The sequence below is a fragment of the Rhyacophila brunnea genome, unplaced genomic scaffold (assembly GCF_057557595.1).
Source record: "Rhyacophila brunnea isolate RB1 unplaced genomic scaffold, BYU_Rbru_1.0 scaffold_8, whole genome shotgun sequence".
In the NCBI taxonomy this organism is placed as follows: Eukaryota; Metazoa; Arthropoda; class Insecta; order Trichoptera; family Rhyacophilidae; genus Rhyacophila; species Rhyacophila brunnea.
The window spans coordinates 6601488-6629226 of record NW_028233350.1 but is presented as its reverse complement, the minus strand read 5'-3'; the positions used below and the strand labels follow the sequence as shown (position 1 = coordinate 6629226).

The 27739-nt window shown below is 35.0% G+C and overlaps 1 protein-coding gene across 1 annotated transcript; it reads left to right on the top strand.

Annotated features, from left to right (window-relative positions):
• On the top strand, positions 1-26922 carry Oseg6 (intraflagellar transport protein Oseg6). Its single transcript, XM_085958692.1, has 17 exons — positions 1-91; positions 1511-1668; positions 3878-4102; positions 7405-7615; positions 8388-8674; positions 10031-10290; positions 11264-11532; positions 13094-13216; positions 15118-15314; positions 16234-16434; positions 17746-17957; positions 18502-18589; positions 19556-19765; positions 21414-22651; positions 23088-23371; positions 26061-26137; positions 26333-26922. The coding sequence occupies exons 1-17, from the start codon at positions 77-79 to the stop codon at positions 26457-26459; spliced, it is 4182 nt and encodes a 1393-aa protein (XP_085814818.1). The 5' UTR covers positions 1-76; the 3' UTR covers positions 26460-26922.
• Positions 26923-27739: the final 817 nt, after the last annotated feature.

Genomic DNA, 27739 nt, shown 5'->3' with positions numbered 1-27739 from the left:
AAGGTTAATCACAATTGTTTACAAATGGCTGTTATGTTCTATTTTAATTTTCAAAACAATATAATAGAAAGGTGAAATGCAGTCCCCCAAGGTACAGGAAATATTTCCGTAATTAGCTTAAAATAACACTCCTGCATTTATAATAAATATTTACACTTAGATACCTACCCATAAAGTAAAATGGTTTTCCGATTAGATTCTTTTCTTTTGAGTCGTTTTAGGGACGATATAGTGTGAAAGAGAGCCTCAGAACCCGCATTCAAAGTAACTTGTTTTAAATACACTGATTGGAAACAATCTTTTTTTAAACAATTTCTCAAAAAATAACCTAATATTTCACATTCTGTTGAATTTTCAAAATCGATAACTTCTTTGCGCATTCGGCTAATGGTAAATGTGCCGCAGATGCCCGCGTGAGTTTTTATAGCTTTCTTTTTAGATCAAACCCAACATAACATAACCTAACCTAACCTACCCCAACCTAATACAGTCGAGCTCGGTTATTATGATCACGGATATAGCGAGATCTCGGATGTAATGAGGAAACATTCATTGGCATTTTAGTTTATGATTTTTTCCATACATTTATTCACTTTTATTAACGAGCTCCTTATCGGATATACCGAGCTAAAATATCGTCAATTTTTTTCTTAAAACTGTTAATGTGGATTATTTAAAAAAAATTCGACCCTAAGCAATAAAATCCGACGGACAGGATGCCGCCGAGTTCGGATTACGTTTATGACACTAAGTACCTACCTAATTGTTATTTTCGCCGACATGATTGAAAAAGTATCTACATAATATTATATGGTTGAAAAAAATCCAAGGTTTGTGAAGTAAGTAGGTACCTACCAGCGTTCATTACAATAAATAACTTCTTTTGTAGTTTATGAATGCCATGCTTGTTTTGGGGAAAAATTCTAATTATGTATTTTTGTTTGAATGGCGACTTTTTTTGTTATGTGACCGCTCATTTAAAAGTACCTATTCTCTGATATAACGAGTAACGCTTATAACGAGCATATTCAGTCAGTCCCATCTTCCTCGTAATAATTAAGTTCGACTGTATAACCTAATATAATCTTAGTGTGTGATAATGATGCATCAAAATGTATAAAAATTTCAAATTTTAAATTAACAATTATTGGATCGAAAAGCATCTGCACCGGCAAAAAAGGGTATTTAATATAATTGTCTACGTGGAATAAACTGTTTGGTACAAGTCGGTTATGGGGAAGCCAGGCAGGAACCGCGCTAATTGTCATAGCCGATTTTGGGCAAAATTCATGAACTCAAGAATGAAAACCTAACCTAACCTAACTTATACAACCTCAACTAACCCAACCTAACAAATAATCAAGTATATCGGCTATTTTCAAAGTGTGTTTGCCGCTGGTTACTGTTTAACTGTTGGCTACCAACTGTTTTCGTAAAAAAAAATTATATAAGCTCATGCGGGCATCTGCGGCATAATTACCCAGCTAACTTTTAAAATACGATTTTGCAGTTAATATTTCATATCGAACAACCCCACGGCTCTGGAGATGTTTACTTACGTTGGCAGAGAGGAAATGTCGGGTCGCTGTTGGCCACCACTGGAACTGATTCCAGTGTTGCCATTTTCAACAGATATGGCCAACTTCAAGAGAGGCTCAAGCTTCCAGGGTGATTTTATTAATTTTATTGAACTGTTGCTTATTATTATTTCTAATCAATAATAATTATTTCCCTCCTTTATAAGCCAGTAAAACCTATCTTTAATTCCTTACACAAGTTGTAAAATTTCCGTACTATTATTTAACGTTTAACAAAGATGGCAGGAAACTGGATATCTTTGAAAGGAAGCCATATGCAAGTAAGATGGCATGTGATGCGGAAGGTACAACGGCAAACTATCCCGTAGGTCAGGCCATGTCTCAACAGACCAGAAAAAAAAGGAGAGTTGGAAAACCTACGGTGGATAGTCTGTGTTGAAAAACACAGCATCCTTGAAGCTAATGTGATGGAGTGGATACGTTTCCTGGAGGTTATCATGGACCTCATTTGGTTGTAATGTTGATGATGATGATTGTTTGACATTTACCCTGACATACAAAAAATCAATTGATTATGAGTAGGTACCTATTTATTATGCAAATACTGGAAATTGGGAAATTGACAGAGAAAGGAAAATAGCAATTACGACAATGATTAGATGTCTTGGAAGGAGGATTATCCAAATGCGTTCCTCCCTCCAATAGGCAGTCTTTGTAATGATTCAGGAGGCTAAACAGCTGGATATTCCACTTACTCAGTCCCGACAAAAACCGTCTCATTTGCGACCGCTTTTCTTTCAAATTACTATTGTACCATTCTACGAGCTGTTTTAAAAATATACTCATCAAGCACACCAGAGTACATGACAAATCATGTAAAGTCTTGGATAGTTGCTTCTGAAACAATCCCAGAACAAATGCAGATGCATCACCTTTTGTGCCTTGGGATACGCCCGATTATCTACTTTGGCTATTATGTCTTTTACGTAGACTAATATTTCATGAAGTCTTTGTAACTGATGAATATTTATTTACGAAGAATCTTAGTGGAAGTGAAGATCGGACGAATTGAATGCGAGAATTCTGTACACAGTTGCCATATGGGTACTGATAATAATGACAATCTTGACGATTATAAAAATGACAATAAACAATCAGTTAGTTTCATTTCTTTCACATGTACCCATTAAACACTCAGTTTTTTGATAGCAATTAATTTTGAAAGTTTTAACAATGCTATAACTATTTTGACTGGCAATTTTATAGGTCTTTCCATCACTTTTGATGATGTTTTCGTTATAAATAAAGATCGGAATCGGTATATCAAAATAAGCTGGCTTTTGAGCTATTCTGCGCAGGGCCATAAATGGACCAGAGCGCCGTTCCGGTTCGTGAAATAAGTAAAGTTGTCGCTCCATCTCGTGGAAAAAATAAGTTAACCCTCTGAGCTATCAATATGTTAATCGTGCCCATTTTTTGAATAATAAAATGCCTAATTCTTGTCAAATTTGGGATCACAGAGATTATAAAATATAATTTTTTATTGTAAATATTTCACTAGGTATATAATGTTAACATTAATTTTACTAATGGTTTTAGAAATGCATTTAAAAATTAATAAATCTAAAAAATCTTAACACCACTGCACATGGATATACTGAAATATGACTATATTCTAAAACATTAAATCGATAGGTTTAAAAGAATACTATTTTATGTAATAAAAATACTTTATGCAGTCGTCAAATGTTTAAAATAAATATAAAGGATAATAAGGCTTCAAAATTATATAAATAGATTATCTACAAAATTTAAGGAATGTCCATTATTATGCTCTGGAAATACCATAAAACCTTCATTTTGACATAAGTGGCGCACGTGGGCCATTAATGAATTTTAAAAAAATAACCAATGTGTGTAATATTATATATTCTTAATTCATCGAAAACAATTAAGTATGTCTGAAAAAGTGTGCACTATTTTTATCGGATCGCCGATAGCATACCTATAATATTGTGGTTTGTTTTAGGCAGGGTTTAATTGTATTTTAAAAACTAACCAGCACCATCTGGAAATTGTATTCTTAGTTGAATGAAAACAAATAAGTATCACTGACAAAGTTTACTGTGCACTATTTATGTCAAATCTTAACAGCCTTCCTCCACCCTTCGCCACTGATATATACCACTGTTTAAAGAATTACTGTACATAAATCTAATTATTATAATTAACTATTAACCTTGAAGTTAATTTGTATTAGAATGCATTCTTATCTTACGTGGTAACATGGGGGTGTATGCTTTACAACTTACTGATTAGTTATTTTTAATATGTAATAGACTTTGCTGTGATATGGAATGGGACAATGACGGAGACCTTCTTGCAATCGTAACACCGTCCAGTTCATCCGTTATCATCTGGGAATGCCACCTGAAAAAACGCCTCACCATTGACACGCTTCTCCGAGAGGCCCCCACCTGCATAGCGTGGGCAAAGCAGGAGCCCATACTCGCCGTTGGAACGCAGAGAGGCAATGTGACATTCTACAACCATCAAACATCCAAGTAAGGTCCATAGTAATTCGAGGGCTTAGTGTCAAACAACACTATCTACAAAAGTGCAACTTTACAGGAGAGCCAAAAATCGTTATTTTAGATTCTTGTAACTCAACAAGGGAAATGTTTATTTAAAACCTAATGTTATTATTTTGTAATTTTATTGTGTATTGTACATTTATCTTGCTTATGATGGTGTTAAAATTTATAGGGATAGTTTTTAAAAAATATGAAAACAAGGGTAACTTATGTAGTTAGCGTTAAACTTTACTGACGATTTAATAACAAATTAGAAAAGATTAACATAACGTTGTTTGACTATCATGTAGCCGTAAATGTGAAAGAATTTTCACACAATATGTTGAATGCATCAATTCACTAATTAAGGACCATATTGAATAGAATATATTCACGATGTTGAAGAAAACCTAAATCAGCTGCAAGTCATTTCTCATTGTGTTGTTTTGAGATTCATTTGCCAGAGGCAAAAACACCTAGCAAAATACCCCGTTTACACTTGCATGGATTTACTGCTGACAGTTCGTATTATCTTGGCCACAACAAAAAAATGCACGTGTAAACATGTATTATCATGCAAATTGCAAGATATGAATCAAAAAAGTTCAGAAGCTTCTGAATTTTCACACGACAATTGGACCTTGAAATATATGCGCCTGCGCAGTAGAACGATGGTAGCGAACCTGCCGGTAAAAAAACAAACTACACCGCGCAGAAACTAATTTTGAGGTTAACCGATTTTCACGACCTGTCAAATAGCACCATGAAATGACAACATCGCGTCTCGCTTACTCTTGAAAAATGAGATTGGAGAGATAGTCAGCACTTTTACGTGTCAACAGTTATTATCGCGATAGTTTAAAATACACACTATTGGTGCAATGAATACAGGCGCTATTAGTATTAGAATTTTGCAAAAGGTTATCATTATTTAGAATGTATAGATGGAAAATCATATAACTAACACAAACATCAGTATGTCTCACATATAGCTGACATTTTACAATATGCCAATGTACAAAATATTTTTTTTCACGGCTATCGATTCTACGATACTAAAATAAATTAAGGGTTAAACTATTTAACAAATAACATAGTTATAGTAAGAATACGATGACCATATCTTTTCTAAAGTTAATACAATTATTTGATAATGAAACTGAGATGATATTTTACTATCTCTGTCTGTTTCCGGTGTGATAAAAAATATCATCATTCGTCAGTATAATTTATTATCAGTGTGTTAATTATCCATTTTATTCTTCTACTATTAAAGCTTCCAGTTTTATGTGTGACAGGCAAACTTTCACTTTTCAAATATCACCGATTGCACGATTCATAATTCTGATTCTACATCTCTATGTTTTAAGTCTATTCTTTGAAAGAAAAAAAATCGGTGTGTGTACTTATGTACGCTCGTTAGAAGATATACTATATATATACTTCTTTGGCGTAACAAAATAAAATAATCGCACACCGCATTAGTCAAAATTCACATCAACCAAAAATATTCAAACAGTTAGAAAATAGTTTTCACATAAACTAAATATGTAATATCAAACAAAAGTAATGTACCTATCACACTTAAAAATATTAAGCTTAGGTTTGACTGCTAATCACATATAAAAAGGAGTAGGTACAATTCACAACGCGAAAGAATATTTTTCACCAAGCAAAATAATCTATACTCCTTATTCTATGGTCACTATGGTCGGCTATGATCACACCATTGCGCGAGACATCATGTTTCAGATCTGTCAAATAATAAAGTATGATATATGATAGAATTGACGTTTTAATAGCGCCATATCAATGAAAACTAGAATAAAGGAGGGCCGCTTATTGGAGTGCTGCTGGTTCATTTCTAGACACTTTAACTTATATCACTAAATAAATTATTTCTCGTTGTTTTTATTTCATTTTGGCCAACAATAATAAATTCGTTTTCTAGGCAACGGAACAATTCTTCGTACATAAATTCGCTGCTTAGGCAACGGAACAATTCTAAACTATAATATTATACTGTATAATCATCACGATTGCATTATCATACTGTGGCGTAAAGGCAGTGTGTTCGGCTGATAACCAAACAATCGTGGTTGGAATCCAATCGAGTGCGATTTTTTTCATGTGAAAAAATATATTATGTGTTACATGTCACCCGCCAAAAATACACTATGATCTGATTTTCCAAACGCGCCTATAGAAGTATAACTTCAAAAAAACAATCAATGAATTCTATTTTAGATCAAAGATGAGGATGGAGCCCAAATATACGAAGGTGAAGCTGCACATGGATTACCAATAGTTACATTTGTTGCATTCAATTCGCATAACGGTTTCATTTATAGCAAACTTTACACTATTACCACTTGCATCCATGAAAAATCAGAGAATTTCAACACAATTTAAAAGTCAGTTGGACAGTCAATACCATGAATCATTATATCGTCTATGTAAGTTCAATACCGCGGAAGAAACATTTGTCAAAATGTTCAGGAGGGTCAGAAAACCTTGCAATTTCGTAAATAAAAAAGATAAAAAATAAATTTAAATGCAGTTTATTGTGTCTTCCTGTTTTATATTAGAAAATATATTTTTACCATCGTGTGCGTCTGTGCAAATTAATTGCCATATGATTATTTTGTAAATCAGTTGGACCTTATGCGGTATTGCCGCAACTCTCCGCTCGTCCGCTGAATGGGATCAGGGATATACGCGGTTTTGCTTGCTTCTTTAGTATGGATAATTCATATGCAGTATTGATTTTAACCAAGTGCAAGTAGTCTATGTGTCAATTTTAAAATTTGAATGCACCAATCAATGCGGCTTTTGCCATTTAACCGAGAGCGCCAAAAATACGTATTTTGAGCATATTGGCTCATACGCGGTATTGAACTTACATAGATTATTATATAAGATATTGCCAAAATAAAAAATTACTACATACATTGACTATATATCATACACGAAACATGATCAACTTATTCCGAAACAAAAACATTGGCATTATATGGAAATGTAAATGCAAATGTAGTTACTATTACCGATATAACTCCTTTGAAACGACAGACCTTGTCAATTATTGTATGTATGTAGGTAGATAGGCAACTAAATACACCGAACTATCATTATTTAGAATGTTAAGATCAAAATACCCTGTGGGATGTTTCAACGCACCAATGTACAAAATATAAATTTTTCTGTAGCTACTAAACAGCCGCACTAAAAATGTTGTAATAGTAAAAGTTCATAAGGCTCCCTCTTGTAATAGTTTGAACTCTGTGTTTCAGACGCATTCCAGTGATTGGGAAACATACGAAAAAGGTGACGTGCGGTGCGTGGAACAGCGATAACATTCTGGCCCTCGTTGGCGAAGACAAGACTCTGTCCATCAGCAACTCGGAGGGGGACACCTTGAGGATCGTTTCCCTCAGAGATCAGCCGAGCGATTTGCAATTCTCTGAAATGAAAACTGACGAAAGAGTGGCTGGAGAGAACACCGTTAGTCACCATTAATAATTATACGGCAGAGGGGGGACTTCTATACGAGAAATAAATATTAGCCACTTCCTCAACCTATTATGTGTACAGTCTAGATTCACACACATTTTGAAAAATATCATGTGAATTCATGTCAATCACGTGACCCACGACTTCTTAAGTGGACACTTTACCACTTTCCAACAAAGGCATACTTAATCAAATACTTAAGTCTATAAATTGTATTTATTATTGGAAAATAATAGAAAACAAGCAATTTCCTAAAGCCTCAATGACATTGAGTTACTTTACAAGCTGCTTGTTGGCGAATTTAAAAGCGGGCGAGACAGCTAGTGCGATTGCGATGATGACACACAAAACTTTCCACTCGCTCAGAAGCCAACAAGCTAGCGAGTTGAAACCGTCATTTTTGGTACTATTTTGACAGGACGTATTGAGTAGTTTGTTTTTTTACCGGGAGGTCGCTACTATCGCTCTACTGCGCAGATGCAGTAGGACCACATTTTTGCACCCGAACCCTGAAATTTTGTATTGAAACGTCAAACAAGAATTGAACATATAACCATAACCTTCAATTTTATTATATAATCTTTGTATATTATATATCTTTGCAGTATGTATTAAAAAAAATACGTTTCTACTCGCCACTCAATATTTGACAGTTCGCGGGTAACTATAAATTGAGTTGGCGGCCGTGACATGTTAGAATAGTGTAATAAATTATGATATAGGTTTTGTGATTACTATGATCATGTTACTCATTCTATTACAGATCAGTCTAGTTGTCGGAAAAAGAACCCTCTACTTATACAACTTGCTGGATCCGGAGAACCCGATCGAATTAGCATTCCAGCAAAAGTATGGCTCCATCGTGACGTACAAGTGGTTCGGTGACGGCTACATTTTGATCGGCTTCAGTGCGGGCATCCTCATCGCCATATCGACACACATCAAAGAGGTGGGGCAGGAGCTGTTCCAAGTGAAGAATCACAAGGACTCGATGCTGGATCTGGCAATATCACACACTCTCGGAGAGGTGGCCACATGTGGAGATAGCATGTAAATACTTTATACTATAGAATTAATTTTTCATACCGTTGAATGGAACACAATATAGGCATCTAGACTTTTAAATTGTATCGCATCATAAATAAACAGTAAACTTTGGACTGTATGTCCTGGATTCTATTGGGCGATGTGACGCTGTGGGGAAACATTGACAGACATTAATACATTTACATAAAAATGTATGTACCTATGTATTGTAAACTATTCACGATCGAGTGTGATCTCTTAGAGAGGGTGGGTTTGATGTATTCAAAAACTGCATTTACCGCGTAGACACAATTTTTTTATTTAAAATGAGTAAGTTACATTTTGGTACAATACTTGAACACGGTTATGAGTATGAGTATTAAACATCTTAAAATAATTGTCTGCTTTAGAAATGTATAATATCGTCGGTGTTTTGTAAAAAGGGCGAATTAACCAAAATGCTACTTTACAGGAGGAGGATTTTTAACTTTTGACATTTATTTGTTTTTTACCTGTAGATGATTGTAAATATCTAACAAGTTTATAATAAAGCTTAGAAAGAATACTGTCATTATAATAGGTATTATTATATAATATTTTAAAAGGATATGTCACATTTGCTTTTTATTTCGTAATTTTAATTAATTTAATTTTAGTCGATTATCGTTTTTCAGTACTTTCCTGTGGAGATAAAAATTCGCCGTTTTTACACAACAAAGCTAGTGGGGTACATATTGTATTTTCATTAAAATCTTGATTTCGCCAAAATGGTTGATTCGCCCTTTTTACAAAACACCGACGATATTATGTAGTATTTTAAAAAGAAAAAACCATAGTCCGGATTATCCGTATATTTCGTTTATCCGTGCCGCCTCTCCCCACCATCAGTCCGAATAATCGGGAGTCTACTGTATATTCAAATCGTTTATTGTAGTCGTCGTTTTTAGCCATATTAGCCTAAAATCATCTTGAGAAAACTAATATTATGAGAAAAAATCGTCATGATTTAGTTAATATCATAAAGTATTAGGAAGAATTCAAATCTGACTGAAACTGAAAAAATATTGACATATTTTGAATAAATAGAACATTCAAATGAATTGTCCTGTTGGATCAATTAATTATTTACATATAACACAAATGCTTACATTATTTTTTATTACATAAATCTTTCTTCAGTATGAGAAGATTTTCAGCACTGTCAGCCGGGTTGACAGCAACCACGAGAGAAAAGAAAGAAAATTGGCATTTATGCATCTAGTTATTGACCACCATGGTTGTCAGAGGCCGATCTAGTCTTAAAAAAACACAAGTATTTCTTTTTTTCTATCGACAAACACAGATTATCAAAATTGAATGCCGAATGATTCCTCATTCTAGGTTAAAAATCCGCTCAGTGTGGGACACATCAGAGGAATGCAATGCGTTCTATCCTCAGAGCGGGGCGGAGAAGTGTGCCTTCAGCGTGGACGGCCAGCTGCTCAGCATCTCGGGAAAGTCCTCTGTCTCCGTGTACCTCACTAAACTGGCTCCCCTCTGCTCAGCTCACAACACCAGAGCTCTTCTGCTGACCAATCTCACCGAAGGGACGCTGTATCAGTGTGTGCCTGCGGGTGATGACCCTGTCAACGACACGAAAGGTAAGATGCTAGACTGATGCCAAAGTTATAAGTTTTATCGCTATACAGATTTTGGCACTCATATCGATTACTATTTTATACCAGTGTGTAAACTCAATCAATACCCAACACTTCTGACGGTGACGCTTTATAGCGCCTGTACACGCGCATGAATTTACTGGCACGAATAGTGTGCAAATTAAACTATCGCGATAATAACAGTTTACATGGAAAAATGCTGACAGTCTCACCAATCTCATTCTTCAAGCGTTAGCATGACATGTTGTTGGTCATTGTATGGTAGTATTTGAGATGTTGGGAAAATTGGTAAACGTCAAAATGCTGTGGTGTAGTTCGTTTTTTTCCGGTAAGTTCGCCACTATCATTCGACTGCACAGTTCCAGCTATTGCGTAAAAATTCAAAAGCTGATGAACTTTTTTGATCCATGCAAACAATCTTGCAACTTGCACAATAATACTTGTTTTCATGTGCATTTTCTTGTTATGTCCGCAATAATACATACTGTCAGCAGTAAATCCACGCATGTGTAAACGGGCTATTATGGTAGTGAGTCATGGCAGCTTTAGTAGAATCAGTAATCCAGTAGACACTAGGTATGACTCGTAAATTAGGAGATTGATTATTAGAAGATGCAGCATTAGTCTGGACTTGGCTACATGGTTGGCAACACTTAATGCATTATTTGTAAATAAAATTCAAAGAAATGGGACTTAATGTCGATGCTTTTGCATTGCGCGAGTAAAGAACTACAAGGTTCTAAGTATTTGTCCTTGGAGAAACAAAAGTAACAATGAGGTAGCTTAGAATACTACTTCTTTGTTGGGTTTGTTTTTTCAAGGACGAACACTTAGAACCTTGTAGTATTAAGCTCACGATTGGTTACCTACTTATATATACATACTGTTTTGTGAAATATGCTTCGATGGCTATTTTCTTTTTATAGAACATATATTTTTCTTCATAAATTTTCAGGAAGCGGTGCGGTTGAACTGATGCGTATTCAACTGTCGGTGGAGCCTCTGATAATAGCGGTTGGGCCGTACCACATCTGCTACGCCAGCAACGACTCTGCATGGTTTTACGACACCAGCCTTCACCAAGCCAGCTTGTATAAGAATGCTCCCGGAAAGCAGACGCAACCGTCGGAAAACCAGCGCCAATACCCGGGGGCTCTCAGCGACATCAAGATTGCCACCGAGTATGCGGCGGCTCTCTTCGAAGGAAAGATCATGCTGCATATGGTATTTATAACAAACATCTTAGTGGTATATAATGACCGCAAATATTTAATCTTACATTCTGCTATGTTTTATGGTCAATATCTTTTAAAATAATATGCTAAGTTCTATTAATATATTTTCGGTTTTCATCATAGAAAAGTAAAAATTTGATATCCATTTTCTTAGGAAATAATAATCAAAATGTGTTTTTCCACAATATATTTTAGTACTAAAATATTACGTCTAGATTAAATTTGGTGTGATTTTTCCTGTTTCTATTTTTTAATATGGTATAAGTATCTATACTTGTGTGTTGTTTCATGTAAGTATTTTTTTTTCTATGAAAAAAGTAGTGCCTAACACTACTGTGCGAAAACATCTTCTTGGCTACGTAAGGAAGCGCTGTTCGCGACTAAATGGGAGAAGCTTCTTAGTTTATAATGGAAGTGTGGTTAAAAATGGGCGGAGCATGTTAGTTCACAGTTTTAACACGTAGCCAAGAAGATGTTTTCGCACTATAACTCATGGTGTTTTTTCACAGTAATTTGAAACAAGCAGTAGGTAATCAATTTTAAATTGACAATATAATTGATAAAGATAGGTTCGAATGATTATGAGGGATAGTAATTTTCCAATACAGAGTAGTTCTATGATATTCCACTTTAAAATATTATTTAAACAATACACTTAAATAATTTGTGTCTGAGTATGTATATTCTTTACAAGGGATAACACACCAACTCGACATAGTGTCTTATTTAGTGTCGCATAGAAAAATAATCTGACACCGACTAGAGATGGGTTTGTATTCCATGCTACCATTCCATCATATTACAACAGAATGTAGTATAATGATAACTCTACTTATAAGTACTAATTATTAAAAGTGTATTTTTTCGAGGAAAGCAGGCGAGGCGAGGTGAGTTTAGATATATCGTTTAGATATGCGTGCCGGATTATGGTGTAACATTATTATGTTGATTTTACATGTCCATTATGGAAAATGACAAACCGATATACCATCATACAGCTGAGATATCAATAAACTAAATCATTGTAGAATATGGATATCATGGTCAATACAGATTGCAATTTCTTCAAAATTGTGAATCAATTATATACACACTTCTATAGAAAGTTTTACTGAATATCTTTTTTCTTTCAACCATGTCCGATCCTAATAGCGTCATATGGGCCTCCACAGAGTGGAGGTTTGTATTAACAGATTTTGTTTTTTACGAGAAATGGATGTCAGCCACTTGCTCAACCTATTAGGTCCATACCCTGACTCACACACAAATTGAAAAATAATATCTGTACTTGCTAGACCCAGGATTCGAACCTGAGACCCACGGCGTGATAGTCCAACGCTTAAGCCGCGCGGCCACCGTGGGTGCTATTTTATGTTATTTTAACAATCATATTTATTGTTCTCCAATTGTGTTGCAAAAGGACATGATTTTAAATGTACTAAAGAAAACTCTTGCTGTTTTAGTCGGTTTAAATATCCCTTATGATACTGCTCGTTCTTTAGTACCTAGATAATATGCCTAATATTTGACATGTCAACTTATTATTTTAGCTAGATCATCCTGAAGTGAGTCGAGAGGACAAAGAAAGCTGTCTGTTTCCAGAACCCTCACTTCAAGAAGCCATCATCACGTCACATGCCCTCAATAATGACTTTCTCGTCTTTACAACTGATGTGAGCAGCTTCCCAATTATTATTCTTCAATACTGATACTTTAATTAAATTCTATCAAGTACCCTCAGTCGATAGTGTTAAGATTCTTACCCCCTTCTATTCAATTGTGACTTTTTATAAGCTGTCCCTTTCTCATATTACACTGTGGATTTCATGGTCTTGTGGATGAAGAAGTCGAGATTTTGGTGGTTACTCCGATGTATGGAGGAGCGAGTTTTATTTGCAGCGTAAACAGTCGGTACAAGAGTATGTTACAGTAGTTATGTTACAATACTTATGATACTGTTCCGAGGTCCGAGTCTCGGTAGAATGAGATGTTGTGCGGACCGATACAGAGACTGAGATACTAACAGACCGGGAACTTATATTTGAGTGACATGTCCAATGAATTATGATCCGCTATTTCACAATCAAAATAATATCTTGAAAAGAATATTTAGGAAATAATTATTAAAATTGAGTCAGCTATTTTATATGGAGTTTGCATCATCGGATATAGCTGACTATGTGGAAAAATGGATATCGCGAAAATAATAATTGCAGTAAGCTATTTACTGATTTTGCCATAATTGGACATTACGGTAAATGCATATTAAGGAATTTGTAATTGCGGTCAGTTATTTAGTTTAGTTTTTATTTAGAGTTATTTATCTCCATACATGCCCATTTCTATACCACCTCACACCATTAACAATAATTGGTATGCCGATATTAATCGAGTACAAGACTTGACGTATAATTTAAAAAAAAAAATGGATAACATTGGATTAACTCCTGTGTATAAATTATTTTCGTAGTGACATATCTATTTAATTTTAATTTTATCATCTGATTTATATAATAGGAAAAGCTGAATACTAATAATTGTAATTATGTAATTATGAATTGACAAACAATATTTATTTTTTCTTGGAATAGTAATAATGGATCATTTGACAACAAATTCTTTACGGTGTAGCTGTCAGTATATTAGTGATCAAATATCTATTTTTTAATGTATCAAATTATTCGACCGCAATAATAATTTCTCAGCGACTCATATAACGGTAAACAAGTTTATTGTTTAGCTGGATCAGCAGATTGATTGGCGATATGAAATACGGTATCGCAATGGAAAATTAGTCGAATATCCATTCCCATAGTCTCATATTATATTATGACTGTAATAATAAACTCACTACAACAGCTACTCGAATTTAAACCGCTGACTCGTTCAAGATAATTATGTACTAGAATATAATGTTTATGTATTACTTTCGACTGTATAAATTACGAATAATGATTTATCAAATGTCACTCAAATATACGTTTTCAGTCTGTTACCATCGTAGTCTCTATATCACTTCACCCAACATCTGCTTGTACCGAGATGCGGACCTCGGATCCATACCTATCATAAGTTTAGTATTGATGAACTGCTGTAACATACTATTGTACCAACTGTTCGCCTAATAAAACTCGCTCCTGCATACATCTTCGACTTCATCATCATCCTCAACACCATAACCCACACATCGAACACCAAATTGGTGACACCAACAACCGAATGTTAAAAATAATTATGTAGTATTTACAGTCACATCAGTGATGCCAACCGTACTATAATTATAGTACAATACTATAATTTTAATTCTGCGAAAAATACTAAAATACTATAATTTTAAAGGATTCAAGACGAAAAATGTTCCTGTACTATATATTTTTAGAAATACTATAATTTTTAACCCTCCGTACTATAATCAGCATAGAAAAAGATGGCAACACTGAGTCACATACCTATTTAACTATGAAGTCAATTTACTCAACTTGGTCATCGGTGCACTTGTATTCGTTGAATCCTCGACGCCTCAATTATAATATCAAACAAACACTGAAACTCGTGAAATAATTCTGTTTTTTAGCTAGGACATTTGCAATATTTCGCTTTGGAGGAGTGGAAAACTATTGTTCGATTCCGTCATTCAGTCGGTCTGAGCGCCATCTTTTGTGATCCGCCCGCAACCCGAGCTATTATTGTTGATGTCAAAAATAATGGCTTCATTTACAATCCAATCAATGACAACACGATCGAGATTCCAGAATTCCCAGCCAATTATAAGTAAGTATGATTACAATATTTATTTATTTAGTAATAGAGTATTAGTGCATTACAGCGATTGGCCAATGCGCCATAATACATGTTAATGTTTATGTTTCACCATGTTATGAAGTTTACAGTAACAATTTCACATTACTTTTAATAAAGATGTCGTTAAAAGAGATAATTCAAGCTTTTTATTTACATATGTATATTGATTCTAGATTTTCTTTATTCAATGATTTGAGTTACCCCTTCTTCACCCGTCATGTATATGCAACTGCGATTGGTGCACGGCCACCTTCCATGACGCCATAAACGTGTCTGAATGAAAAGATTTTATTGCCTCATTCTTTGTCCTGAGGCATAGGCGCGTGGAAAATAATGAGTTTATTTAGAAAATAAAAAATAATTTTGACTTGCTCAGGCATCATTTATCTTTAGCGACATATAGTTTCCTCTGCACCCATGTACTGAACTCTACCAAAACGAAGGAGTCAAGAATTGAAATTGATGAATCTACGAAAGAATCCTAAAACTTTTTAAACGCCCCAAAGCTGGCCACGGTTGTTGAATTAGTAACTATAAAAAAAATATTATTCTCCGAGTTGGCAGTGTTGAAAATATTGCCTGTCAATAAAAAAAGATGCGTCCGCTGACATTTTGCTTGATTATTTACGTGCGTACTGTTATTTGCGATTTTACATAATTGTTGTTACAAATTATAATATTAAAAAAAACTTGTTTTATGTTGAAATAATGATGAAAGGCGTTATTTTATCTCAGTACGGCCTTGATATCATAGTGTCTTCTTCTTAGGACAAGTGTGAAGTTTGCTACATATTAATCTACATTTCGAAATGATTTACAATGGGTATCTTCACCGTCTTTAATTTTTATCATCTCACATCTAGGTAGTAATAAATGTGTATGTTTTCAGATATGTATTGTGGGACACATGCTTGGCGGACAGAAATGTATTTATTGTGTGCAACGACGATACAATAAATTCGTATTATTATGCCCATCAGTGTGTGAGTGGCAGCCATGTTGAATTTTTAGGCAAATCGGTGTTACCCAAAGAACAGATCCCCTTGGTGCTGTGCAGCGGTGACTTGTATCTCCACTGCCAAGGCGGAAGGTAAACGACTTACTATTTCTCTTTAAAATCATCTAACGATACCATTATGTTTATATTATTCATTCTCAACATCATATCGATCGGTGCATAAGAAAGATTTTGACATAGGTTTGCATTTGTATTTAGTTCAATGTCAAATATCTTTATATAAAACTTTTATTTTCATTTCGTATTTATCATTTAACTCTATGTTACTGAATTAACTATTCAAGTGACAGGGATTCTAAGAGATATTCAATTAACCATATTATTTCCATCTTTGTCTCGAACGTGTGAAGTTTATGAGTTCTAATTTATTTTTGTCCATATGAACACTGCAGTTTCTCCGTTTCACACTCATGTTTATAAATTTATAAGAGCGAAATATTTACATAAACAAATAAACTGGTAAAACACTCAACGCATCGGCACGCGTCCTACTTGTTTACGTATTTGAGAAAGTGACAGGTAGCGGAGGAGAGAAGTGCGACTGCATGGAAGCGCACAGTTTTTGCATTATCAACAAAGATGTAAATATTAAGAAATGTATGAAAGTCGAGGGCAGCCTGTAACATAGAGCAGTAGCGAAAGGTGGAGGTAGGCTGTCAAGATCCGCCATAAATAGTGCACATTACACTTTGTTAGTCATTCGTATTTGTTTGTATTGAACTAAGACTATAATTTACAGATATTATTGGTTGGTTTTTTAAAATCAATTAAACCCTCCTGAAATCAAACCATAATAGTTTTGGTATACTTTTGGCGATACGATAAAATTGTGGACACATTTTTCATTCATACTTATTTGTTTTTGTTGGATTAAGAAGACATATTACACATATTGTTGGTTCATTTTTTTAAATTCATTAAGCTCTGCCCACCAAACCATAATAGATAAAAAATATTATTCTATCTATAAAATATTCAAAGTTTATGTATGATTTAACTGAATAATTTTAGATATTTTATAGAGAGATGAGTATTTTTTGACTATTATTTCTATTATGGCTCGATTTCGCAGGGTTTATTTCAATTTTAAAAACTTACCAACACCATCTATAAATTGTAATTATACTAATATACATATGATATACAGTAATAAATACGTTTGGCTGTCAAACTTTAGTGTGCACCATTTATGGCTGATCTTAACAGCCTACCTCCATCCTTCGCCACTGACATAGAGTAACAATGAGTTCAAGGCCACATTGTTTTATAAGTTTCTCTAATTATGGCTCTGGTCCTCTCTTGGACTTCATGGTGTCTCGGTATTTGTTAATGATTTATTTTAATTGATCTTATTAATTGATGCTAAATACTCTCTTTGTTCAGGTTAAATAAAATCACTCTTTCCTCTCACGAGACGAATGGCCTCTTGGATATAGACCCTCAAAAAAAGTTGGAGAATCAAAACGCCCATTTTATGAAACTGAAAGGCTTGCGCCGTTACAACAGCGCGTGGGAGATGTGCACCATCATTGATGCTCCCGAAATGTGGGTGCAGCTCGGCGAAGCGGCCATTAGTAACCTGGAAGTTTTGTTCGGTACGTAATGATTATTATGTTCACTGATGTTACTCTATATATAATTTATTCACAAACAATAATTTTATTTTCACAATTTAACTGTAGGTCAATCAAATAGTTTATTTAGACTACGACTAGATTGAGCCCTTTGTGATGTTTTTGTTAATTAGTATTCTGAACTTTGGTGCATTGAAAAATAGTGGAAATATAATATTGTTTAAATATTCTAAATACTGATTAATCGGTGTATTTGGCTGCTTATCTGTACACAATAATTAACGCCGTCTGCAGATTTGTATTATAATAAGAATCTTTTAGTTTCGGTAAAGTCAGAGATGTTTTGTATCCATTCATAACAAATTTAAATTTCATGTTTTATCTTGGCAATATCTGTATATTTTATTGACTGATTGAGTGAATTTTAAACTGTGTTGAAGTGCTTGCAGTTTCAAACGACAATAGTGTGAAGTTTACCACAAATGAGTCTGCAATGCCAAAGAGATCTTTTAACAATGTTTTCTTGAATATCTTTTGCGTTAATAATATTTTTAATTTTTTGCAGCGATTCGTGTATATACTCATATTGATGATGTTGCAATGGTGTGGTCATTGGAGGACATGCTGGATATTGAAAACGTTTCTAGTTTATGGTACGACTAAAATAATATTTAAAATAAGTTTGTATTGTATTTTTAACGGCCCACATGCTCAGCGTACGTCAAAATGGAGCTTTAATGCTATTTTCAAAGCATAATCCTGGACATTCATTAAACGTTGTAGATAATCTATTTACATAATTTTGAAGCCTTATTATCCTTTATATTTATTTTAAACATTTGATGCCTGCATAAAGTATTTTTATTACATAAAATAGTATTCTTTTAAACCTCTCGCTCTAATGTTTTAGAATATAGTCATATTTAAGTACATGCATGTGCAGTGGTGTTAAGATTTATTACATTTATTAATTTTTAAACGCATTTATAAAACCATTAGTATAATTTATGTCGACATTATTATAGTGAAATATTTACAATAAAAAATTATATTGATAATCTCTGTGATCCCAAATTTGACAAGAATTAGGCATTTTATTATTCAAAAAATTATGTAAATAGATTATCTACAACGTTTAAGGAATATCCAGGATCATGCCTTGAAAATAGCATAAAAGCTCCATTTTGACGTACGCTGAGCATGTCCCCCCTTAATAAGTGGTAGAAAGCAGAAACCTGGGTTTTGAGACAAATGAATCCACAACTAAAATCACGATATAGATTGAAGCAACTCAATAATAAATATCTCTGTTTAGTAAGAAATGAACGTCAAGGACATGCTCTCTAAAACATGTCTCTATAAGTTTTTCATTTCTTTGGTCACATCGCCAGAAATAAAAACAATAATTTGGAACGGCTCATTATCAGTGATCATCTAGGGTCGATGCAGGAGTGGGATATCGCATATACAATGGACCTTGTAGAATTACAAATATATTTTGAGAAATGGCATTTCCAAAAAAACGACCTTTCCGTATTATTGTAAAATATATATGCTGTGCAATTTTACAACTTCCAGTTGGTTATTGTCTGACAGATTTTTTTTTTATTATATTTTAGTGCGAGGGCATGCGTGTGTCTGGGTATGGCGGAAGCGGCGGCGGCTTGGGGTGCGGGAGGGGCAGACGGGGCGGGAGAAGGCGGGAAAGAGGAACTCACTCTCCGCCTCTCCCTTCAGCAATGGGCGCGAGCAGTGCAACTGGCTACCACCGTCGCCCCTCACCGTCTGCCCGATATCCAGCTCAATCACGCCAAACATCTTGAATTCACGTCAGTATAATATATCATGAAGAAACTATTTTTTTTAGTCAACGAATAATTCACAAGATTTAAGAATGTAACATTCTAATTATTGAACATTACATAATTACACTTCTGAGGAAATATATTATAGCCAATAGAAAAAATCTTTTTTGAAAACCGCAGGAATTGAACCTGCATCTCTCGGGTATCGCGCCCACGCACATTGACCACAATGCTATAGGAGTCATACTTAATTATGACAAATCTTAAGTAATGGCTTTTAATACTCACTGAAGCGCATTCTAAATTGAGCTACATTGGCGATCGGCTTTTGTATTTTAAATCAAAGTAGGTATTACTTATATTACTAACCGATTTAGAAAGCGCTTCAATGAGTATATAAAGCCTTTAGCTAAAATTTGTCGTAATTTAGTATGACTCCTTTAGCATTATGATCAATGTGCGTGGGCACGATACCCAAGAGATGCAGGTTCGATTCCTACGGGTCTTACTTTCTTCAAAAAGATTTTTTCTATTGGTTATAGGTAATATATTATTTCTCAGAAGTGTTTTCAAAATTATGTATGTTCAATATCATTAAGAATTTACTACCTTGACGATTTTCAAATGTTCTTATATTATCCTTTCAATTAAAACTACAAATCATAAATATTGTCAGTTAATATATTCTGGGGGATTAAAACGGTAACACTTTTTGAGATAGTCTTATTTACATCCATTGATAGATGTAATGGTAGAGCTCCCACGTATCTGACTCCCGCTCCCCCACAAATACTTAACTAACTAGTTACTACCTACTTAACTAAATAGTTAACTTGCTTAAGCATGTATGTCGCGTCAGGCCACGGATGGGTTCTAATAAACGTCATTTCTGAATAAACTATTCGTGTATATTTTCTAAACAATATTTATCATTTTAGTGTGAAAATATTTACGATAAACTCGAGAAACATGTTGATTTGGTAAATTTTCACAAATATTTATCATTCTGTTCCTATTTCATATTTTTTAAGGGATTTATTTTATTCCAAAAATAGCTGTCCTACAAGTGTCCACCTAGTAAAAATTGGCTGGCAGTGATAAGGTTAAATTCCTCCCATGCCGTTGTGACCTGCATCCTGACATAAATTGTGCACATTAAACTTTACTTTGTCGGTCATACTTATTTGTTTTCATTGTAGTAATACTACAATGTGTAGATATCATTTGTTAGTTTTTAAAATTAAACCAAACCCTCTCAAATCGAAACCATAGTAAGTCAAAAAATATTCGTTTATTTATAAAATATCTAAAATTATGTCATTAAATAATACATAATTTTGGATATCTTATAGATAGACGAATATTTTTTATCGATTATGGTTTGGTTAGGCAGAGTTTAATTTAATTTGAAAAATTAACCAGCACCATCTGCAATTCGTATTCTTAGTTCAATGAAGGTTCTACTGTATTATATTCTATGGGCTTAATTGAATTTTAAAAACTAACAAACACTACACATTGTAGTCTTAGTTCAATGAAAACAAATACATTTGACTGACAAAGTTTAGTGTGCACTATTTGTGTCGAATCCTAACAGCCTACCTCCACCCCTCGCCACTGCTGCATATCAATATGTCTAAATATTGCTAACCATACTACTGTATCATTTCAGCGGTGATTATCATGAAAGCCTCAACAATTATGAGAGAAGCATCATGGACACGAAAACCATCAATCCTGATGTTGAAATCGAAGAACACAACAAAAAGTGCAAGGCGGGAGTGGCCCGCAACTCCATCCGCTGCGGAGACATCGGCCGAGGGGTGTCCATCCTTGCCAACTTTCCTGATGACATTCAACTTATGAGCGAGTGCGCGGAACTACTCGAGAACGCCAAACAGTACAGCCAGGCCGCTGCTCTCTACGACCGAGCGGGATCTGTCGATAAAGCCGCCACGCTTTTCATCAAACTCAAGTCGTGGCTCAAAGTAGAACCGCTCCTGCCTCGTGTCACCCTGCCAAAAATTCATCTGCAGTATGCTAAAGCGAAAGAGGCGGACGGCCGCTACAACGAGGCCCTGAAGGCGTACAAGCTCGCTAAGGATTACGATTCCGCCGTGCGTCTCAATCTGGACCATCTGAATAATCCCGATGAGGCCGTTCAAATAGTACAAGAGACCGAGTCGATAGAGGGCGCCAAGCTCGTCGCGTCCTTCTTTCAGAAGCTAAACGATTACACGTCGGCCATCAAGTTCCTGGTGATGTCGCTATGCCACGAGGAAGCGTTCCGGTTGGCCAGACGGCATGGTAAGCTTCAGCTGTTTGGGGAGATCCTAGTTCAGAACTCAGATGCGCGTGTCGACGATTTTAAAAGTCTCGCTCTGCACTTCGAGGGAGAGAAAAATTCCCTTCTCGCCGGTAAATTCTATTTCCACGCAAAAGAGTATCAGAAAGCCATGACCCATCTGCTGAAGGCGGCTGCCAATAATTCTTACGAAAACGAAGCTGTCTCGATTGCCATCGACGCCATCGCCTCGTCTAACAATGAAAACTTAGCGAAACAGCTCATTGAGTTCTTGCTCGGCGACACTGACGGCTTTCCCAAAGAGCCCAAGTACCTATTCCGACTGTATATGGCGCGGAAACAATTCCAGGAGGCCGCCAAGACTGCTGTCATCATAGCGAACCAGGAACAAGTGAACGGCAACTATCGAGTGGCGCATGATATGCTCTTCACCATGTACCGAGAGCTGAAAGGCAACCGACTGGCGGTTCCCGCCGAGATGAAAACCAGTCTCGCGTTCCTGCACTCTTATATTTTGGTTCGGCTGCACTTGAAGAGGGGAGATCATCTCAAGTGCGCCAACATGCTTGTCAGAGTTGCAGAAAATATCTCCTTGTTTCCATCACGTAAGTGCAACTTGCAAGATTTCAAAAATCTCACGATTTTGCTTGATACAGATAAATAATTCTATCACATACAGTACCTACTCTTGATTGTTTATTGTTAGTATATAGTACTTTCTATTGCAAAATCTGGAATCCACCGAATAGATCCCGACTTTCCTTTCACCACTCGTCACGTCTCAACTCATCACATTTCCACACTTTCAGGCGTATACCACATTATAGTGAACGAGAAGTATTCTTGGTATGGCTAGTGGCCACCAGTCAAAAAATTGTCCACACCATGGCATTAGAGTGTGTATGATTTATAGTTTTACTGATTCTAATGTTAGTTCATCCAAGTCTTCAAGAGAATAGACCTTCTATACGGGAGACGAGCAATGTTAGATTTGTTCATTAATTATACACTATTTATAGCGTGTTTCATTATTTTTTTCAGATATTGTTTCAATTCTAACATCTACGGTGATAGAGTGCCAAAGGGCTGGTCTGAAAAAGTCTGCACACCTATACGCCAAGACCCTCATGAAGCCTGAATATAGATCGCAAATCGACTCCAAGTACAAGAAGAAGATAGAATCAGTGGTGAGACACCCACCCAAGGAGGGAGAAGGCAACGACTTCGAAATGATGACTCCATGCCCTTACTGCGATCACAACTTGCCTGACACCTGTCTCACTTGCACGCATTGCAAGATGGCCCTGCCCTTCTGTATTGCCACCGTAAGTAGAGCTTATACATTCAAATCATCAGTGAAAGTGCAATACTGCAAGGGACAATTTTTTTACATATGATTTGTTGCCGCATTCTGTTAAATATTACAAAATGGACTGGTTGGTGTATTCAAATTTCAGAATTGACCAATAGTTTTCTAGATATTGATTAAATACTGGCAATGCCACGTATGAACCCGTCCGTGTCTGTAAATTTTCATCTCTTCATCATCTTCGTCATCTCTTTCCGATAAAAAGCTCACGGCGAACTGTGCTATGGTGAAATGTTTTACGCACAATTTACATGTAACCGTATGAACAATACTGAAGTGAAACAATTTAACCTTGAGTATGTCTTTTAATATGCGGCAATTAGGCTGGGTGAATGAGAATATTGTTACGGTTGCTATTCTCAACTGCATTTACATCCAAGCCTACCGACATCACTTTCACACGTCTATGACTATTATATTTATATAGGATTATCCAACTTCTGGTATGAATTGGTTTTTTACACCCAATAAAGCCAGTGTTTCACGAGCTGTATGGTATGTGGCCCCATTTTGTTGGAACCACATGTTTTCCAAATCGAAATCTTCCAATACCCGCCACAAAAAGTCAGCGGATGCTATTGACCTTAATGGTCGTTCTTTCATAATTTTCAAAGAAGTGCAGCCTGATGACAACTCCAGCCTAAAATCGCACCAAACAGTAAATTTTTCAGCATGTAATGGCCTCTGTTGAATCACTTGTGAGTTTTCCTGGTGAAAATGTCCATTTTCCATACCAGCCAAAATACCATATGGTAAGGTGCTCACCGAGGTGTAGCAAATCCGCAATTTCCGGGTAATTATTGATTCCACTTTGACGTTCCACTAACACTTTGATTCGATTAATTCCAAAGCCAATTCAATGCTGGGTTTTCTTTTGAGGCTATTGAAGGATCTTTAAAAACCTTCTACCAAAATTCTTCTTTATAACACTCTGGTACGATCCCAACTCGAATACTGCAGTTCAGTATGGAACCCACACTACACTATTCATGTCTACAGATTGGAACGAGTGCAAAAACATTTTTTAAATCATCTGTCTTTCAGAAATCACCTCAATATCACAATATCCCTACCCAATTATTCTTCCCAAATGAAACATTTCAAAATCCAATCTTTAGAAACACGGCGTACTATTTTTGACCTTATTTTTATCTTCAAAATATGTAATTAATAACCATACAGATTCCCCACAACTAGTGTCTTACATTTTAACTAGTGTCTTTAATGTAATAAGAGTCAGTATTCGTCCTTCATTCATACATATAAAACCAATTTAGGTTACAATTGTCTAGTGGCTCGACTCTGCAGAACCTTGAATCTTCACGGTGATCGAGTGGATCTGTTTTGTTCTCTTGCCTCTTTCAAATTAAGTTGCTCCAGAATCCACGACTAATTATTGTATCTGGACGACTGCTTATTTTTATTGTATTAATTTTTTTTAATTATATTTTTCTTTTCTTGAATTGCCTGTCTTTTCTATGTATATACTTTTTTTTATGTTTTTCTGTTTTTTTTCTGACTATTTTTCTTTAACGATTTTCAATAACTCTCCAATTATATTCGTTATAGCTGTACATAATACTCGATCTAATTTAATTTGATTTATTATGCTTTTTGTGTCCGCCTGTTCTCGGGAAAATCACATATTATTTTTTTTCTATATTATATTTATATTAATTATCCTCTGTGGTTGACATAAATTAATTTTAAAAAAAAAGATGATTTTCCTTGAAAAATCATTATCGGTGGCCTGCTCTTCCAAAACCCAATCTGCAACACTGCGCATGGTCCGTTAGCTTTAGTTATTGCGTGAGCTGTATCTTATACAGGTATAGGTGAAAGTTTTTATGCAAAATAAGCCATAGAGAGCCATATGAGCAGTTGCTGCAATTTGGAATCCACATTCTGGCTCTTCAGGCACACGTTAGTACAGCAGTAATGTTTTTGAGTGAACGGGCTGGATGAACATGTACAGGTGTCAGTGCGAACCAAAACACGGTAATTGTGCTGCAGATGCCCGTATGAGCTTTTATATTATTTTTAACGAAAACAGTTTATTCCATGTAGACAATTATATTAAATACCTTTTTCTGTTGGCGCAGATGTTTTTCGATCTAATAATTTGAAATTTTCATACATTTTGATGCATCATTATCACAAACTAAGATTATATTAGATTGGTGTAGGTTAGATTTGGTTAGGTTAGGTTTGCTTTGGTCTAAAAAGAAAGTTATAAAAGCTCATGCGGGCATCTGCAGCATATTTACCCAAAACACTATAAGTCTTAAACATTTTTAATCAGCTTGCGAATACAGCCTTCAGTTGGGCGATGATTTCTACCGAATTCTGACCTCAGTATGAGCAGTATGACCATCGAAAATTTGCAATTTACATAGTATGGTTGTACGATTTTTATGCGTTGTGCAGTGGAGAAACGATCCATTGTGTTGATTGGCACACTTTCAACAGACGACGTCAAAAAATATGCGTGAAATATTTGACAGGTAAATTGCAGGGCTGTGAAATTCATACCACGGGTTGGAAAACCTATGATTAACATCTTAGCGGGAATTATGGAGAAAAAAAATTACCGGTTTTGAATATCATTTTATCCTACGACTAAAATATTATTGTTTGTGTTTCAGGGATGCCATATTATAAAATCGGATCTCACCGTATGTCCTGAATGTGACTTCCCAGCAATCAAAACTGACTTTGCTACGTGAGTACCTTTTCTTCGTGTGAAAGAACTTTTTATTTTTAAAGGTTACCAGTGCTTACGTCTAATATGTCAATGCCGGTTTTGAGCAATTCATAACGATGGAAATACATAATGACCGCTTTTGTTATAATCGATTTGAAAATTTGAGAGTACTTTATATTTTTATGAATGCTTGCCACTTTTTCTCTGTTACAGGTTAGCGGAAGAGGGCGCTCAGTGTCCCATGTGCTGGGAGAAAATCGATTCCCAGCGTCTCGTCAAAATCGAAAATGTCCAGGCCTATCTTCATCCTGCATATGAAAAGAATAATTCCTACTACTGAATAGTCTAGAATAGAGTAGCAATAATTGTCAAGACGTTAACAGCGATTTATTGCACAAATATTTGAATTCTCTTACCTATCTTTATACAATGCAACATTGTTATATGTAATATTATCTTATTATATTAATATTATCGACCGAAGGTACTTGAATTTGAATTTACATTCTAATGGATTTAAGTTTTGTACTATTCCATTTGAGTCGTTTTTTGCGACCCGGGTTTCGCCTTTCGGCATCTTCAGGCGCTGTGTACACTCACCAAAAGGTAAACATACTGAACACGAACACATTTGTTATAAATATATTTTATTAGGTGTGTTTATTAGTGGATTTGTTATAGTTAAAAATAATATTATAAAAAATAAAAAAAGTACTGACAATGAACACTAACTCTAACTTATATAATACATTAATACAATAAAGTAGGTAAAAATCTATCACCTACCTATTAGTCAAGGATCCAATAAAAAAAAAATTTTTTTTTGAACATCTCCGATCCTAATAGGATCATATGGGCCTCCACAGAGTGGAGGTTTGTATTAACAGATTTTATTTTTACGAGAAATGGATGTCAGCCACTTGCTCAATGTATTAGGTCCATACTCTGACTACACATACACAAATTGAAAAACAATATGTGTACTTGCCAGACCCAGGATTCGAACCTGGGAACTCTAATATAACAAATTATGAATAGTTGAAGTGTTTGTAAAAAACCCCATATCTTATCAATAATAATACACTCAATGAGCGTATAATAAACTGTCAAACCTAATAGATCATTAGTAATTTATAAACAATGAAAATACTACACTCAAGAGGTGTAAAATCATCCATCCTGGGAAAAATGGAGTTAACTAATGAGATATATCTATGATATCAGTCTTTAAAAGTTATCAGTTCAACAATTAATATTCAATAATATTCTTACATGATATGTACCTACTTTTTTTATTTTTTATAATATTATTTTTAACTATAACAAATCCACTAATAAACACACCTAATAAAATATATTTATAACAAATGTGTTCGTGTTCAGTATGTTTACCTTTTGGTGAGTGTACGCAGCGCCTGAAGATGCCGAAAGGCGAAACCTGGGTCGCAAAAAACTATTCAAATGGAATAGTACAAAACTTAAATCCATTAGAACTTTAATATTAGGTATCTTATTGAAATAAAACAGATAGTCAATTAAGTATTATGGTGGCATGTACACAGCTACCACAAAGTGGTTCATGATTTGATTATTGTTGTCAATCAGCCCGGGTCAAAAAAA